Source organism: Microtus pennsylvanicus, chromosome 5 (assembly GCF_037038515.1).
Source record: "Microtus pennsylvanicus isolate mMicPen1 chromosome 5, mMicPen1.hap1, whole genome shotgun sequence".
Lineage (NCBI taxonomy): Eukaryota > Metazoa > Chordata > Mammalia > Rodentia > Cricetidae > Microtus > Microtus pennsylvanicus.
This window is the reverse complement of record NC_134583.1, coordinates 80,943,301-80,959,476: the sequence shown is the minus strand read 5'-3', so window position 1 is coordinate 80,959,476 and position 16,176 is coordinate 80,943,301. Positions and strand designations below refer to the sequence as shown.

General features: G+C 48.5%; 1 protein-coding gene across 2 annotated transcripts in view; it reads right to left on the bottom strand.

Annotated features, from left to right (window-relative positions):
* Positions 1-16,176, bottom strand: part of Inpp5a (inositol polyphosphate-5-phosphatase A) — a 196,409-nt gene that overhangs the window by 5,151 nt on the left and 175,082 nt on the right. For both annotated transcript variants that reach the window (XM_075972662.1, XM_075972663.1), the window contains exon 12: positions 10,983-11,056. In XM_075972662.1, coding sequence (XP_075828777.1) covers positions 10,983-11,056 — 74 coding nt within the window. The remainder of the gene's footprint in view (positions 1-10,982; positions 11,057-16,176) is intronic.

The following is a 16,176-nucleotide window of genomic DNA, read 5'->3' as shown; positions in this document are numbered from 1 at the left end:
TGGGCACACATGCTGGACTGTGCTGCAGAATGAATTCCATGTAGAACTGACAAAGGGAGCGCCTTGCCCAGAATTTGGCTGGCCCAGGTGTTTGCATATCCACACTCTATATGGTTTTCAGACCATAAAGACTGTCTTTCAGAGTGCAACGTGTTTTCTCATGTCAGTTCCAGAGCACCAGGCTTATGCTCCAGTACTCCTGTTGACTTCAGCTAAGAATGTGACTGGCTTTCCAGTCTGTGGCTGTCAGGCTGCTTACCACCTGGTGCCTGTGGGAAGGGGCTCATGCCACCAGCAGGCCTGGACCCACTCCCACTACCCTAAGGAAGCTGGGAAGCTAATATCTCTGGACCTCAACCACCTAAAACTGGCAGATGATGCATGAAGCATGTATCCTTCATAGAAACCATGACTTATGACCCTTGTCTTCTATTTACCAGATTAAATTTACCTCAAATTAGGCTAAAAACAAAGTCTATGTAATTCCTGCACATAACATTATCATTTTAAAGAATGTAAAATTTCCCATACTTTCATTTTCAGGAAGAACAAAAGGCCAATGGCCAATCCCATTTCTGTACATCACAGTGACAATGACCTTGTTCAAATGCTCCTCAGTCCACGCACAAGATACAGGCTGAGTCAGAAGGGACATCTCACTGTGAGCACACACATGTTAACAGGGCCACCCCGAGCAGAGTTGTAAACTGCAAGATGGGACCACATGGCCTTTCTGGCTTCCATGATGGTGAACAGACATGACAGTCTCTTTCACAGGGAGAAAGCTTCGCAGTGAATATAACCAGTGTGGTAAAGGCTAAAGTGAGAAAAGCGAGGGCCCAGTCAGAGTGGGGCTGGGAAAACCACAGGGCTGTGTGGTTCAATCCTCTTGTGACTTTGTTAGAACAGGAAGCTGGTTGCTTTGACCAGGTGCTGGGCACCCTAACTCAAGACCCCTTTCAGACTTGCACATGCACTGCAATGGAGTCTCCATGGAAACAGAATACTCGCTCACTGGCCATTCCCGTGGTCTGGCAGGGTGCTGGCCAGCTGGCTCTTCTACAGGGGCTATGTGGTTTCAGGAGTGAGACCTCAGCAGGCAGAGTGCCTTTGTTTGTGCCTACTGCCATTGTTGGCCTTGATACTGTCTTCAGATGGGAGGTCCAGTGTTCAGCTAAATGCCCAACAGTAGCCCAGTGAGGCCCAACTTGAAAAGGATCGCTGGGAGGTGCCAACTTGGAAACAGGATTGAACAGAGCATGCTATCGGTTTAAAATAAAAACTAAAACTACATTTATTAACATGGGACATATGCAACGGTGTGTGTGTTTAGGCCAGAGGACAACTTGTGGGAGTTGGTCCTCTCCTTCTATCATGCAGGTCCTGGGAACTGAATTCAGGTCACCAGGCTTGGCAGTCAGTGCTCTTACCTGCTTGGTCATTTCACTGGCCCTCTTAGTTTTTGTTTGTTTTTTGAGGCAGGGTCCCCTGTATCCCAGGCTTCCCTTAAACTGTGTAGTCAAGAATGACCTTGAACTCCTGCCTCTCCCTCCCAAGTGTTGGGATCACAAGTGTTCATTACCCTGCCGTGTACTTAGCATGCTCTTAGAAGTCATCATCTCATGTCTGACATCAGCCCTGACACGGTTGTTAAGCACAGGTCACCATCTTTGGAGACCCTGTTGTCCTGGAGACCTTGCTGGATGTTTTACTGCTGGCCCAGGACCAGGTCCAGTGGAAACACTGAGGTCTGGGTTTGGACATGACAGGTGACCTGCCAGTGAGTCTGTAGACAGATGTAGTCAGTGAATAGCCTGAGAGCTTGTAGACCTCCAAAGCCAGAACAGGCGGGAGGCAAGGAAAAACCCTTATGCCACCAGGGATAGGATCTGCAGGTGGTCACTGATTAGCCAAACCAGACTCCCTGAGTTATAGAAGAGAACAGTGGGAAATACAGGGATTGATGCTCCCTGTATCCCCCAATACTGTCTACATTTAACAAGTCCTAGGGAGGGGTCCCTGTTGCCTTGGACTCAAGGCAAACTCTGCTGCTGGCGGAAGTTGAGGGGGAGTGCCCTCAGCTCCATAGCCTGAGGTGCTCTACAACATCCAAAATACAGGAAGTTCTGGTCCAGGAAGGCCTGGAGAGGTCAACACTGGGTATGGAGTCATTAATTCCATCTTCTGTTCAGGGGCAAGGGGCTGCTCAGCTGAGTGCAAGGCCTGGATGTGGCCGCATGTAGATGATTAATGCAAGCAGAGCTGTGCATGCAGACTTATCTGGAAGCAAACCCAAAAGGGGTGGGAGGCAGGGCAAACCTGCCTATCTTGGCTCCATACAGCTCCGGGAATAATCGTCATAATTAATTGCAGTGCTGATAAAATTAACAATTGCCCACCTGTGCTGCCTCCACGCTGCCTCCCTTTCTCTTCGCCCCTCGAACTTGGTCAGGATGTGGGCAGCGGCCCTTTGCTGGCTGTTTGCTTGCAGCCTGCCTGGCTCTGGTGACAAGGCTAGGCTCAAGACCTGGGCGGGCTAGGCTTGGATAGTGTTGCCATGGCCCCCATGACCACACTGTGGGAAGCACAAAGCCTGTTGTGTTTGAGAGTCCTACAGTGCAGGCCTAGGGTGGTGGGGAGAGGAAACCAGTGTAACTCATGCCTTTGCTTCAATTCTTGGCCCTTATTGGGCCATAGGAAAATAAGCACAAGAAGGTCATTAGGTAGTATTGAGGCTATCCTCAGAATAGGGAGAGTGGAAGGGTTGAACCCCATTTTGCCAGGCAGGGAGCCTCTCTGCTTTCACCTGGCAAAAGGTCACCTGTTCTCAGTCCCCACACTGCTTTTGATGTTGGTTACACAGCACATCAAAGGCACTGGCATCAAGGGCTACTTAGCCCTGGCACGTGTATCACAGAAGGAATTTCATTGGGGGAAACATCTACATGCACCGAGACCTAGACGCAATGAGCAGACACTAGGTTGCAAAGATACTAGCTGCTACCAAAATGTCTGAAAAGGGAGGAACATGTGAGATAGAGCCAAAGAAAATGAACAGAGCACAAGGATTCTGAGCAATGAAGTGCCTAAGTAGATCCTAGCTGCTGAGGTGCCACAAGTGTCCTGGAGGCTGGAGGTGAGGCTGGAGCCTGCCCTGGTTCCCTTTGCAATGGCGTCAGGAACAGCTTGCTCATACTGGATCTCAGGTGACCACAGCTTGCAGGCATGGCTTTTCTGTCCACTGGTTCACCGACTGTCCCAAGTTGCATGCACAGACTTTGTGCAACCAGGACCCAGTGACAGACCAGTCCCATGGCCTCTTTGCTCCCTGACTGGGTTCTAAGTCACAGATATAAGTCCGATTTCTGGATTTTTGGCAAATGTGACCAATGCTACTTCCAATGCTGAAGTTACTGGAGGTGAAACATCCATGTTATAAACATACGTGTCATTTAAAAATACCGATCTTATGCCAAGTCTGTCCACTGATGAGGGTGGAGCTCTTCCCATTCAGTGTTCCCTGAGTAAAGATTCTGGTCTGCATAGCACTTAAACTGCCCTTTCTAAATTAATCTTTGTATTAGGCAAAGTGCACACGGGACAGAAATGCATCAGCAGATCCTGCCGAAGGTGGAGGATGCCGAGCTCAGTGCCTCAGCAGGTGTGGCTGGTAGTGAAGTGCATACAGGACCTCAAAGGGGCCAATTCACGTGGGATGGCTCATGCACGCTTTGATTGTGGATTTGTTCTCAGGGCCTGAAGGTGTTTGCTTATACTCCAAATGTCCATTCCACAGTTCTTGGCATTTTGGTTATTGCTGCTTTGGGGCTACATGGAATTTGGTGTGTGAGCCTCAGGGTGAAGGAACCCTGGATCCTTCCAAGATCCAGGAGGTAAAACCACTCATCACGGCACCAAGATGACAATGGCTTCCATGGTGCTCCTCCTGCACAGATGGGGCAAAGACGACTACGGGAAGGGCAGAAGTGCCTGGGCAAGAAGTGGGCAATGCTCCACATCATCACGCTCAGTGCTGCAGTCACAGCAGGGCAGATCCTGTGCAGAGTAAATACTTACCCTCCCAACCCCAACTCCGGGAGAAACATGGTTCCTGGGAGTGAAAGCTGCGAAATGTGAGCATCCAGGCACTTGGTGCCACAGGCCAGGCAGATAGGAGCTCAGGCCAGACATAGAGCTGTGCTACTGGACAGCTGCCTGTGTTTGGGCAGTGCCACTTCTGAGGCAGGCTGACAGACAAGTACAGAGCCTTTGCAAGGACGCACAAAAAGAGCTGTCTCCCTGGGGTTGGATCTGATGGTGTTTGTGACCAACCACAAAATTCAGGTGCCCAATGAGCCTGACAGCCCTCCCCTGAGGACGTGTCTGCTGAGGTCCATTTGGTCTTATGAACGCACCATGAGCTCTGGAGTGATGTCCATCATCTGCCCCACTCAGTATCCAATACACACTACCACTAAACACCATGGGGCAGGTCCAGTCTGAGCCCAGAGTATGTTCTCAATACAGCACTGTGGTGAGGGGCTAGGGAATCACCACTTCTACAAGTCAGCAGAAAGAAAGCAAAGTACCCATAGCCAGGGGGCAGGTGCTCCTCTGCCACATTCCTGTCACTTGTCTAGTCAAACTTCTAAGTAAACTTTTAAATATGAGACACTGCCATTCTCTTAACATTACTTTTGTTTGAAAAATATTTCATTATAGTGCTACTTATTTAATATGCAACAAAATTATTATTATTATTTTAAAATAAAGTAATAAATATTTAGGGATCAGCACGGTGAGCAGCATGTAAATGTACTTGCCGCCATGATTGGAAACCTGAGTTTGGTCCCAGAACCCACATGGTAGAGGTTATGTTCCTCGAGATAAAGCCAAAATAGAAAGAGCTTGGAAAATGGAAGTGGTGGGCAGGACTGCATGTTATGTGGAGGCTTCCTAGCTGCCCAGTGTGGCCTGTGCCCTCAAGGATGCATGGAAGCTGGCTGGCTCCCAACACATGCAATCTAGGTACTCAGGAGCACCTTGTTCTACACGAGGGTGGCCACATCTCAAATGGCCAGTGAGCCTTACTGGCTCCTGGCCATCTGGTCATAGAAAAACAGAGCTGAGATGGGAGTTATAGGCCTCAAAAGCTGCTCTTAAAGGTAAGCAGTTTTACTCAACCACAGTGGTTCTAGTGTTAGTAGAGCAAGAACAGATACTTAAGATTCACTCTGGGCATCTTCGTAATGGGAACACAGGGACTCTGGGGCACCCCCGGGTAGTTGTATGTCAATCAGACACTAGGCCTAAGTGGTGGCACTAGTCCTTCAACAAAAGGGGCACACTTCTGAGGGGGACCCAGGCTTCCTGCATGGTCCCAGAGTCTGTGATAGTGGAGTTATTATGAGCTTCCCATATGCTCACCCACCATACCTGGTGATAAGATGTAGGCAGAAGCCTACGATGGGAAAGAACTCATAGGGAGAATAGGTACTTCAGGCACTGTTGTCTCCCAGGAAGGCTTCTCCCAGTCCATTTGAAGGTCTCCACAGTGATCAGGCTATAGTGCAGTCTCTTGTCTATGGAACAGGGCTATAGCAAAGCTCACATTCCCATTTTCCCTAGAGAGTATCCTGTGGTCCACTTCTCCACTGCAAGTGGAGTGAGTTCTGGATGGACAGGTTGAAGTCCCAAGGCATCAGTGACAGGCTGCTGTGTTAGCAACTATGCACACATACAACTGTACTCACACAGATACATGTGCTTACTCATATACATACACATTCATGAATTCACTCCTCCCATATCTAAACCTTGTATGTGTACCTACATACACATGCCCACGATTTACACACTCATGCACATATGTACATACCTACGCAGGCCCTCAAAGTATACATATGCACTGACGTGTATATATACACACATTGATGCACATGTGTGAATACCCATTTTCCAGCAGAAAGGTCTATGCACATATGGACAGACTATATATGCATATATTATACTATACTCATGTATACAAATAGTTCATCATATACACAATCCTATATATCACATATTCAAGCCCCATATAGTGTGTGCACATGCACATATATGAGCAAAATATTTACAGCACTTTCTGTGCAAACATCATCACCCATGGATATCTACACACACACACACACACACACACACACACACACACACACACATTTTTATGCATACAGTATGCCTAAGGCTAGCTTTTTTTATTTTTTTGAGGCAGGGTCTCCCTGTGTCACTGTGAAGCCCCGGCTGACCTGGAACTCACTGTGTAGATCTAGCTAGCCTCAAACTCAGAGATGGTACTGTCTCTGTCTCACAAGTATTAGAATTAAAAATATGCACCATCACACTTAGGCCAAGACTACCTATTCTATTATAGACTAAGAACGTATCTGGTACATACTGTTAGGTTTAAAACCTGGGAAATGTGGGTGGGGTGTCTACTTAATATATCAAAGCAGACCTGGCTGCCAAGTTCTCCTGGCATCCCTCAGTCCCTACCTGTTACAGGGCTCTCCTAGCTGGCACATTCTGCCCCCTACCCTAAACTTCTCCAGCCTAGGGGCTGCGCTGCCCTTCCCTATATAATCCAACCATTTTCACTGCCCCATTCCCTTTGAGCCTCCTGGCTGCTGCATCTGGCTCCTCTCTCCCTTCCCCTCTCCTCACACGGCTGGCAGTCATGTTCTCTCTGGACTCTCCCAATGCCTCCCTTCTGTCTAAACTAAACTCTGTCTCACCACAGCCAGAAGCAGTCGGGCCCTTCCCTTTTTCCTTTTGTCATTCACACACCACCACTTCAGTCACCGGCTCCTTCCCAGCTTACATGTTTGCTTCTTCTGTTCACACTGGAATGGCTCTCCAAACCGCACATGACGACACCACAGGGACTGCGAACTGTTTGATAGTCTTAAGTGTTTTGAGACATGATTTTCCATGTATTTTCCAGGCTGGCTCCACCTCCTGATCTTCCCAAGTAACTGAGATTACAACCACAGCCACCATTCCCAGCTTGTCACAGTTTTAAATGCAGTAGAACCAAATGGAGAAGGACCATCAGTGCTCTCTGGGCGTGAGGGGCATCATCCGTGAGGTGGTGGTGGAGGACACTATGTGTATCCTGAGTTCTGAGGACAGGTCTCTGGAGCCTTTGCTGAAGCCCATGCTGAAGAAGCATGTTATGACCGGAAGAGAGTCAAAGGCCTCTCAGAATGCGGACTAGAGCACACTCTGGACATAACATTCAATTCAGATCATCTCTCCTTTCTCCCTATCCATCGTGAAAACTTGAATGCTATTTCTAAATAAAGAGAAATATGTGTAAGACTAGCCAACAGGTACTGGTGCCTTCCATGTGTTCAGTATACAATACTGAATATGTTCAGTTCATGTGGTCTCCATGGAGTATGCCTTCTGAGTTGGCAGATGGCCTGGGCACACACATCCTCTGATGTGTGATGGTGAAGCCAGAGAGGCAAGATGTCCACAGATGCCAGGGAGGGCAACTTATTCAGGCTTCAGGGGCATGAGGGTCTATATGTTCTATGTCTGGATCCTGCAAGGTAGTAACTGACATGGACAGGTGGTGAAGTTTGCCTCAGTACCCAACTCCAAGGGGTGGGAGGCAGAGCAGGACCCTGACCACAGGGCAAAGCTCAGTCTCATGACCAAAACAGACAAGAGCTACAAGATGGGAGTGTGAGGCCTGCAAGGCAGGGTGCTTCTAAGATAACTGTGACCAATGAGGTAGATGAAGCTTGCTGGTGGGAGCCTCTGTGATCTGACATGGGATACAGATGCTCTCACAGCAAATACCCCAAGTTCTCCACTAACCTTCACTGCTAATGTCTGTCAGTCTAGCAGACTACCAGTTCACAGAACAGACTGCCCCTAAGTCTCCCTGGGCTGGGTGCCTGGGTGGACCCAGCTCAGGGTCTCAAAGTCCAAAGAAGAGGCAATAACCCTATCATCATGCCTAAGAGTGCCTCTGCTCATTGGGATGATGGCATTATGATTCCATTTCATTACTGGCCTTCCATTGGGTGACTATTGGTTCTCTTCACCTTTCAGGCTAGTATGACATGTGAATTCTCTTCACAACTCAGAATGTGACACCCTCACCAAAGAAGCCCTGCTTTTGAGGGCTCACATTATTTGCCTAGCTCTACCCTAATATCCAGGATGCTACCATATTTTAAGGGTAACTTCCTCAATTGTCTCTGAACATCCCCTATGACGAGTCACGTAACTAACTCAGTTCTGGAATAAGAATACAGTGATCTTGGTGGGCGGTGGTGGCACATGCCTTTTAAACCCAGAATTCAGGAGGCCGGGACAGGTGGATCTCTATGAGTTCGACGCTAGCCTGGTCTACCAGAGCTAGTTCCAGGACAGGCTCCAAAGCTACAGAGAAACCCTGTCTTGAAAAACAAAACAACAACAACAAAATACGGTCATCTCAGGGGTACTCTGCATAGCTAATCTTCCCTGAGCGGGAATATGGGAATCCTGGGCACTGTGCTGTACAAACCTCTCCCCATCTCTGATCACAGGGATGGCTCCTACATTTTTTTCCTCTTTGTGCCAAAGACTGTGCCTTAAAAATCTACTGATGTCTTTGCTTCCCACTCTCTACTTCCCTGAGTTTGTCAGGGGATTTGATCCTGACAAAGAGGCTGGAGGGGGTGGGCCTACTCCCCACCAGCCTCAGCTTGGCATGGGGAACTTTCCTGGGAGGCTTGTGGCTCCATATGCTGGGGTCATCGTTTAGGGTCCCTTCTTAATAACACAACATTCAATTGACTAGAACATGCCAGTATGTCAAGATGGCTTCAACCCTGCTCCTGCCAGCTGGGGAAAGCAGGTCCCTTGGTTGTCATGTGCGTCAAGGGCTCTCTCTTAGCTGCTTGGGCTTAGACTACAAGGCCCTCTGGGTTTTCAGCCTGGCCAGGTCCTAAGCTGTACCTTTGGTGTTTAGGTAACTTTCAAGACTGCAACAGTGAGAGAAAAATCTCAAGACAGATGTTAAATCCAATGCAGAAGTCTTGAGGGGCAGGCATGTCCCCATCCTGCTGCAGACCCTGGACCTCTCAGCTCTTGGCCAGGCATATGTATGTTTCCACGAATACCATGATTCACTGGAGATATTCAGAGTGTCTGAGAGTCACACGAGGGCCATAGCAGGTCCCTCAAAGCTTGACAGGATGTACCTGGTGAGTCACTTGGTTGCCCATGAATGTGATCCAGTGTTATGCTGGTTACCACTGGCTGTAGGGCCAGGTATTCTGGTCAGAGTCTCATGAGGTTACCTCCTGGAGCTATGCTGCTAAGAACCAATATGTTAAGTGTCTAATATCTTGACCTGGGCACTAACTAGATGTCTGGGAATTACTAGGGCCTGTGGCCCTGCTTCCCCATCTCCAAAACTCTATTCAGTCCCCTCACCTTAGTCTTCTAGGTCGGGGGTATGGGCTGGCAGCTGAAAAGGAAGGAACCATAGGAGTCTAGTCTATGCAGGTGTAGTAATAGGGGCGGCGGCAGGGTTGCGTCCCCAAACACCCCAGCCGCCTGCCCTGCCCGGCTAGCTTATGCCCCAAATAATTACACAGATACTGTATTCTTTTAAACACTGCTTAGGCCCTTAGCTCTAGCCCTTACTGGCTAATTCTGATATTCCAATCAACCCATCTCTAACAATCTGTGAGCACCGGTCTTACCGGGAAAGATTCAGCATGTCTGACCTGGCGGCTTGCTTCATTGCGTGCGCCTGCCTGGGAGAGCGGAGCATGGCCTCTCTTCTGCTCCCGAGAGGAGAGCTGTGGAGTCTGACCTCACTTCCTCTTCCTCTGGGCGTTCTGTTCTGTTTACTCCACCCACCTAAGGGTGGGCCTATCAAATGGGCCTAGCAGTTTCTTTATTGCTTAGCCAAAGGAATCAACAAATTGATATATGACACTCCCACATCATGCAGGGATAGGTCTCCCCACTGCACATTTGATTATGTCCAGTTGGCACAGAGATAGAGGACACTGGCAGAGAGGGGAATAGCTGTCTGGCTGTCAGACGCATTGGATGCAGGACCCTCATTCTGAGGAAAAGATCCCCAGTATTTCCTGCCAGGCAAGTGTGAAACAGGTACCAGCAGCATGATCAAGTTGCTGGCATAATTCAGTCTGTTGGAAAGTTTCCTCACCACTTTAGGTCACAAGACTTGGGATCTGACACAATCAAAGGGTTGGGAGGAGGACACCCACAGCTGCTGGAGGCCGTGCCTGCAACAATCCTTGTCCTCAGGAGCCACCTTCTGTAGACTGTGTCCAGGAAAATGCAAAGCCCAAGAGGCAAGGCACAGCTGCAGCAGATGGTGGGTAAGCCTGCAGCTTACTTGGGTCCACCACATAGCACACACTATGTTGTTAGGCCTTTCCCCTTGCTTTACACTACAGCACTCTGAGACCCCGGATGTCTCAAGGGAACCAGTGCCATTGTTGCAGATATCAAGATTCCAGGAGCACCAGAGTGAAACACTGAATACTTATCTGCTTCAGAAAGGTAGATTCAGAACTCCCTGCCAGGCAAGCCACACATGGTGAGTCTAGGTTTCCGGAGATCCCATGCCTGCAAATCTACAACTTTATTTTTTCACATTGGAAAGGGGTCTTAAAAAAATAGAATCATTTATTACTCACAGCCAGTCTTTTCTTCCGGCCAAAGAAATGACCGAAGGAGGTGTAATTCACACACATAGGTGTATGCATGCAAACAGATGCACACAACACAGGGACATACATGCAGATAGACACACGTGCTGTCATGGTGATATGTACAGAGGACACATACAGACAGACACGTGCACACATGCACATAGATGCACACACTGACACTAACACACAGGCACACCTGAGGAGATGCTGGGAAAGTTGCCTGCTCTTGACAGGTACAGGGCTCCTTACCTGGGGGGGAATGAGATGTCCAGTTCATACAGTCTGTCCTTAAAGACAGACAACTCCTTGTCAAATTCCAAGAGCTAAAGAAAAGAAAGGAAAACAGAATCACTTGATTTCCTCACTGGAAGGTGGTGCTCTGTGTGTACCTGGGTTGTGTGCAAATTCCTAAAAGCAGGAATGACTCAAGCGTCCAGCGTGATCTTGCCCTACTCAGAGAAGATCCCCCACTACTGAGACTCTGGGGTGCCAGCCTGGCTCTACCATCCAGCTGCCTCTGCTGTGAGCAGTGCAAGAACAGTGCTCAGCCTGCCTGGTCCTGCTCACATGAGACACATAAATATGTCCCAGAAAGCATGCACCCGAGTGGGACATGGATATCCTTTCCAGAGCGAGGGGAAAATGTCCCAAACCGAAAGTGACCCTCAGAGTGAGCAAAACCAACTCAGCGCATCAGAAGCTGCGGCTGAGCCTGTACACTAGTGACAGTCTAGAAGCCAGCTGGGTGGAAATATTCACTACGGCATGCAGGAAAAGTGGCAGGCAGCCTGGCTCCCTCAGGAGGCTTCCATCAGAGTCCTATGCCTGCTGGAAGGAGAGCTCCCCACCAGCCATGGCTCTGCCCAGTCACCATGAACACCCTGTGGGACACTATCCATTAATCATGTCCTACGCCACAGCTGTGTGTAGCCATGGCATCGTTCTGGGGCTCCCCTCAGAACCACACCGTGTCTCCACTTCTTCCTACCCCCTCATCCATCATTCTCGAATGCGCAATTACCAGCATGTGTACACTGTAATTACTTATGTGCCAGTCTGCTACCTGCTCACTGGCATGGCTCTTCTGCCTGCCTGCCCCTCGCAGAGCTGCCTTCATCAGATCAGCACCAGACTGGGTGCCACTCCTATCAACCAGAGTGACTTAGCCCTGGATAAGGGTCAAGTCAAGGCCAGTCAAAATCCCCCTCTGAGGTGATTATGTTTATGCGAGAGGAGAAAGGGTAAGCTATCACTCCAGACAGAGCCTCCTTATTAATTTCATAACCTCAGAGCCATGTGGTGGCATGCTGGACATTCACAGACTCAAGCCAGAGGGTCTCAGACCATGTCTGACCTGGCTCCAACATTGGCTTCCATTTAGCACTACCATGGTCTTGAACATATGAAGAAAACAGGAAGAAACAAGTTTGCTTGGAGGTGCTGCCAGTGTGAGTCCAGAGCCAGTGTTCCCTAAAGGTCTCGGCTAAAGCCTGAGGCAGCTCAGAGTTACAAAGTACAATAAGCAACAGGTGCATTGACCCAAAGCACAGAAGCACCTGCTCAGAGTAGTTTCAGGAGACTGGGTGGAGCACAGCACCCCACCCTCTTAAATCTCTTCTCCTTTCCATGTTTACTGTGGACTTTTAAGGAGGATATGCAACTCATTGAGGCCTCCTGAATAGGCTCCTGAGAGGTGACTGGAACTCCATTCTTCAATTAAATGACTCCATTGTTTCTGGTTGCCAAGGTTCTGGACTGTCTACTGCCTTTTCACGCATTATATGGCAACTTCTTCAGGTTACTATAAGATTTCTTCCTCTTGTCAATGCTCTGTTTCACTTGGTGTCTGGATTTTCCATTCTTTCAGCTCAGGATACACCGCTTCTGAGGATCTTTGATGTAGACAGGTGTGAAAATTGGCAGGTAATCTCTTCCTGCTGGAAGGGGCCCTCTGTCCACCCATCTTGTCTCTGCTCCATACCTTCTGCCACACTAAGCTTTAGCGCTGTTTCTGGGCCACTCCTCCACTTAGTCTCTAGTTTTTAAATCCTGTCTTCAGCTATGTCTACTCAGTCTGGATGTTCATCCATTTACTCTCAACAACTACGATCTTAGAAGCTCTATATATCCCCAGCTGTCTGACATTCTGTGGGTCCTCTGTGCCTCTCTGGCTGTTGTCTTCAGACCCTTGATCAAACGTAGAGTGCTTCTCCCATGCTCTGCTGGCTGAGGCTGTGAGCTTGTCTTTACTGGTTCAAAGTCTGAGAAAATTTCTAGTTGTGAATGTGGTCTACCACACAGAAGATTCTAATCCACTCACAGAAAATAAACAAATCTGCGTCCTCACAAGGAAGCTGAGGGCTGGCCATTCACTGGCCTGTGGCCACCTGTTGGTCTGAGGCCCACTGTACTAGAATGACACCTGCCTGGGCCATAGAAGTCATCAGCCTAGTCTTCTGGCCTTTGTGGGCTCTCAGTCTGCCCTACCTCCCACACTGGCTCTGTTCAGACTTCTAGAAGCAGAAGGGGGACACAAAAGCTGGGAGCACAGACAGGGACCCTGCAAAGCTGGAATTTAGGCCAATGAGACTTATTTAACCTTGGATAATGAAGTATTGTCTTTGTGCACGATTAAGTGTTGCTCAGGAGTGGGCAGTCACTGCCTCTGACTGCCAAGGTCCACAGGAGTCTGAGAGCACAGAGGGGCAGATAAGGCATTTGAATCTTTAGGCCATACTTTTCTCTACCTTGCATATTCCTCCTTTGCACCCACAGGCCAGAAGCCTCCTGGACATGAGAAGGACAGATGAACAGGGCTAGCCAAGGGTCCATGCCCACCCACTAGTCATACAGTCTAGGTTTCCAGCTTTTCAGTTCTGCCATGGCCCTGGTACCAAAGCCATGCTATCAACATTAAAGTTCTCTGACAAGCATTCTGAGCACATATACTCATATGTGTGTGTGTGTCTGTGTGTGTGTGCGTGCACAATATACATGACTGTAAATATGTACATACACAGCACTATATATATATACACACACATACATATACATACACACACAAATACATACACTCATACACATGTACACATGCCTACACACACACACACACACACACACACACACACACACACACACACAAATACTTTGTTTCAAAGCTGTGGGCTGGGCTGAGGGAGTACATGGGAGATTACTTATATCAGACCACTAAATGCCGACCAGTTCTGGACACTTCCCCAAAGGTGAAGAAACTATAATTCTTGACATGCACATGAGTGTGTCCATATGTGTGTGAGGATGTTGAGTACCTATGACCCTGACCTCATGTGTGAGGGTGGCCTTCATTGTCACTCATCCAACATTCTCCAGTTTTAAATGTTCTCAAGGCACTGCAGCGCTGTGCCAGGATTCCCTGAGAGCCTCTTCAGGGTTAGCACCTATTTCTAGATGGCCAGGGCCTACCTGTTAGGCTCCTGCCTGAAGTCACCAATGTGGACATCATGTATCGCCTTCCATGCAGGGAAAAGTGCTGCTGCAAGGATTTGCCAGAAAGATCCGGCTAATAGTGACAGATCTAAGCATTAACCCACTGCACACACAGGCACATGCTCCAATAAACACAACCATACACAAGTTTGTGAAAAGAACAGTGTGAAAAAAGCCTGGCTGGAGGGGAATGTGTGTGTGTGTGTGGTGGGAGGAGGGGGTCAGACCGGTAGAGATTTGGTCTCCCTAGTAATGATCATGCAGGGTCTGTCTATCCTATCTGGGATATTAGACCTGAGGTACCCACCACCAAGGTACTGAGGAAACTGTCACACCATGGCCTCTATTCTAAAAGAACCTTTCCTCAATTTTGTAATGTTTAAAGGAAAAAAATACTGAATTTGGAATTTGAATTTTAAAAACTACTTAGATGGTAAGGGAGCTCAGAAACAGCAGATGAAGAACCCCCAAGTCTTCTGTCCTTACTTCTTATGCCCTTCTGCCCATGTCCACCATTACTCCCACATACCCTAAACCGTCCCCAGCCTCATGCTGGAGGAGACACACGTGGACCCTGCCCTGCATCCTCCTGCTGGCTGGAGCTGCCTGTTGGTAGATGCTCTGGAGCTCGAATGTGCATGCTCTCTGACCGCACATTCACTCAGCTCCTGCTGTGCAGAGGGTAGGTACGGATGGGAGCCACTGGGTCCCTGCTCAACCAGCTGGCTCTGACAGGTCAGTGAAACCCTGGTCCTGTGTGACTGGCTTGCAGAATGCTTGAAGCTCCAGGACTGCCACATCAACAGGATGGCGGGGTTTAAAGCTGCGGCCACCACCCACACAGGACATCAACTGTGAGGAGTTTCTGATTGGAAATTGCACCACACTGCTGGTGAATTGATAATTTGTATCTCTTTGAGATTTTTCACAAACATGATAACCAATTTCACATGTATCTTAAACGTTCTTCTTGATTACAAAGTGTAAAGCAGTCCCGATGTGTGTGGACAATGATAAAGCAGCTGCTGGCCTCATGCATCTGTCAGGAGCCGTCCCAGCTGCACAAATTCCACTGTTGCTGCGTGGACACCGCACTGATAAAGAAAAAAGGGCTTGGAAAATCAATGCACCCGGAGCCCGGGCGGTTGCTAAACACACAGAAAACATCTCTATCCAACAGGCCAAGCACCTAGAAAATTCCCAAGCCCTGCCCTGGGACAGCCAAGGAAAATTTAATCTCTCCAAATCCTCACCAGGGCACTCCATCCTGCAGCCCTGACAGCCACACTTATAATTAATTATACAATTTCGATGGGAATATCGACTAAACAAAGCTATAAATCATAGAAAAAGTCAATACGCATGGACACATTCAATCATGTCCCGGCCAATGATTACTACTCTTAAAATACAATAATTATTTTCAGGAGCCAGCTTGAATTAAATTTCTGTCAGACGAGTACAAGACCGGTGGTTGATGAAGGATGCGATGGATTTTGGGGGCTGAGTCCGGCTCGGGCACATCCATCCTGCAGACGATAGTTTGTTTGTAGTGCTTGTGGCACAGCGTGTTCAACCAGGCCATGAGGATGAGATTATCTCCACTGCTCATTAGGTTGAAGGGACTCAGAGTCTGGCTTGAGTGATGGTGGCCAATTCCTTTGAATATGTGTAATCTGGGCAGAGGCTGGGCATTAGCAGTATGCCCGGGACATTTCTGAAAGTACGTCTCAGATTCGGAATAGCAGCAGCCTTTGGAAGCAGGTATCACTTGAGGTCCAGGAACCTGGCAAACCTGATGACTTCTTGGGTGAGCTTCTGGCAGATAGGCATGAGTGCCAAGAACTCACTTGGTGGAAATGCTCCCAACTTCAAAGCTGAATTCTTTTATAAGAGAGTCAAGTTCAAAACATTTCCTGGGTGTTCAAACTTTTTTTTTAAAACAACAATACCTTCA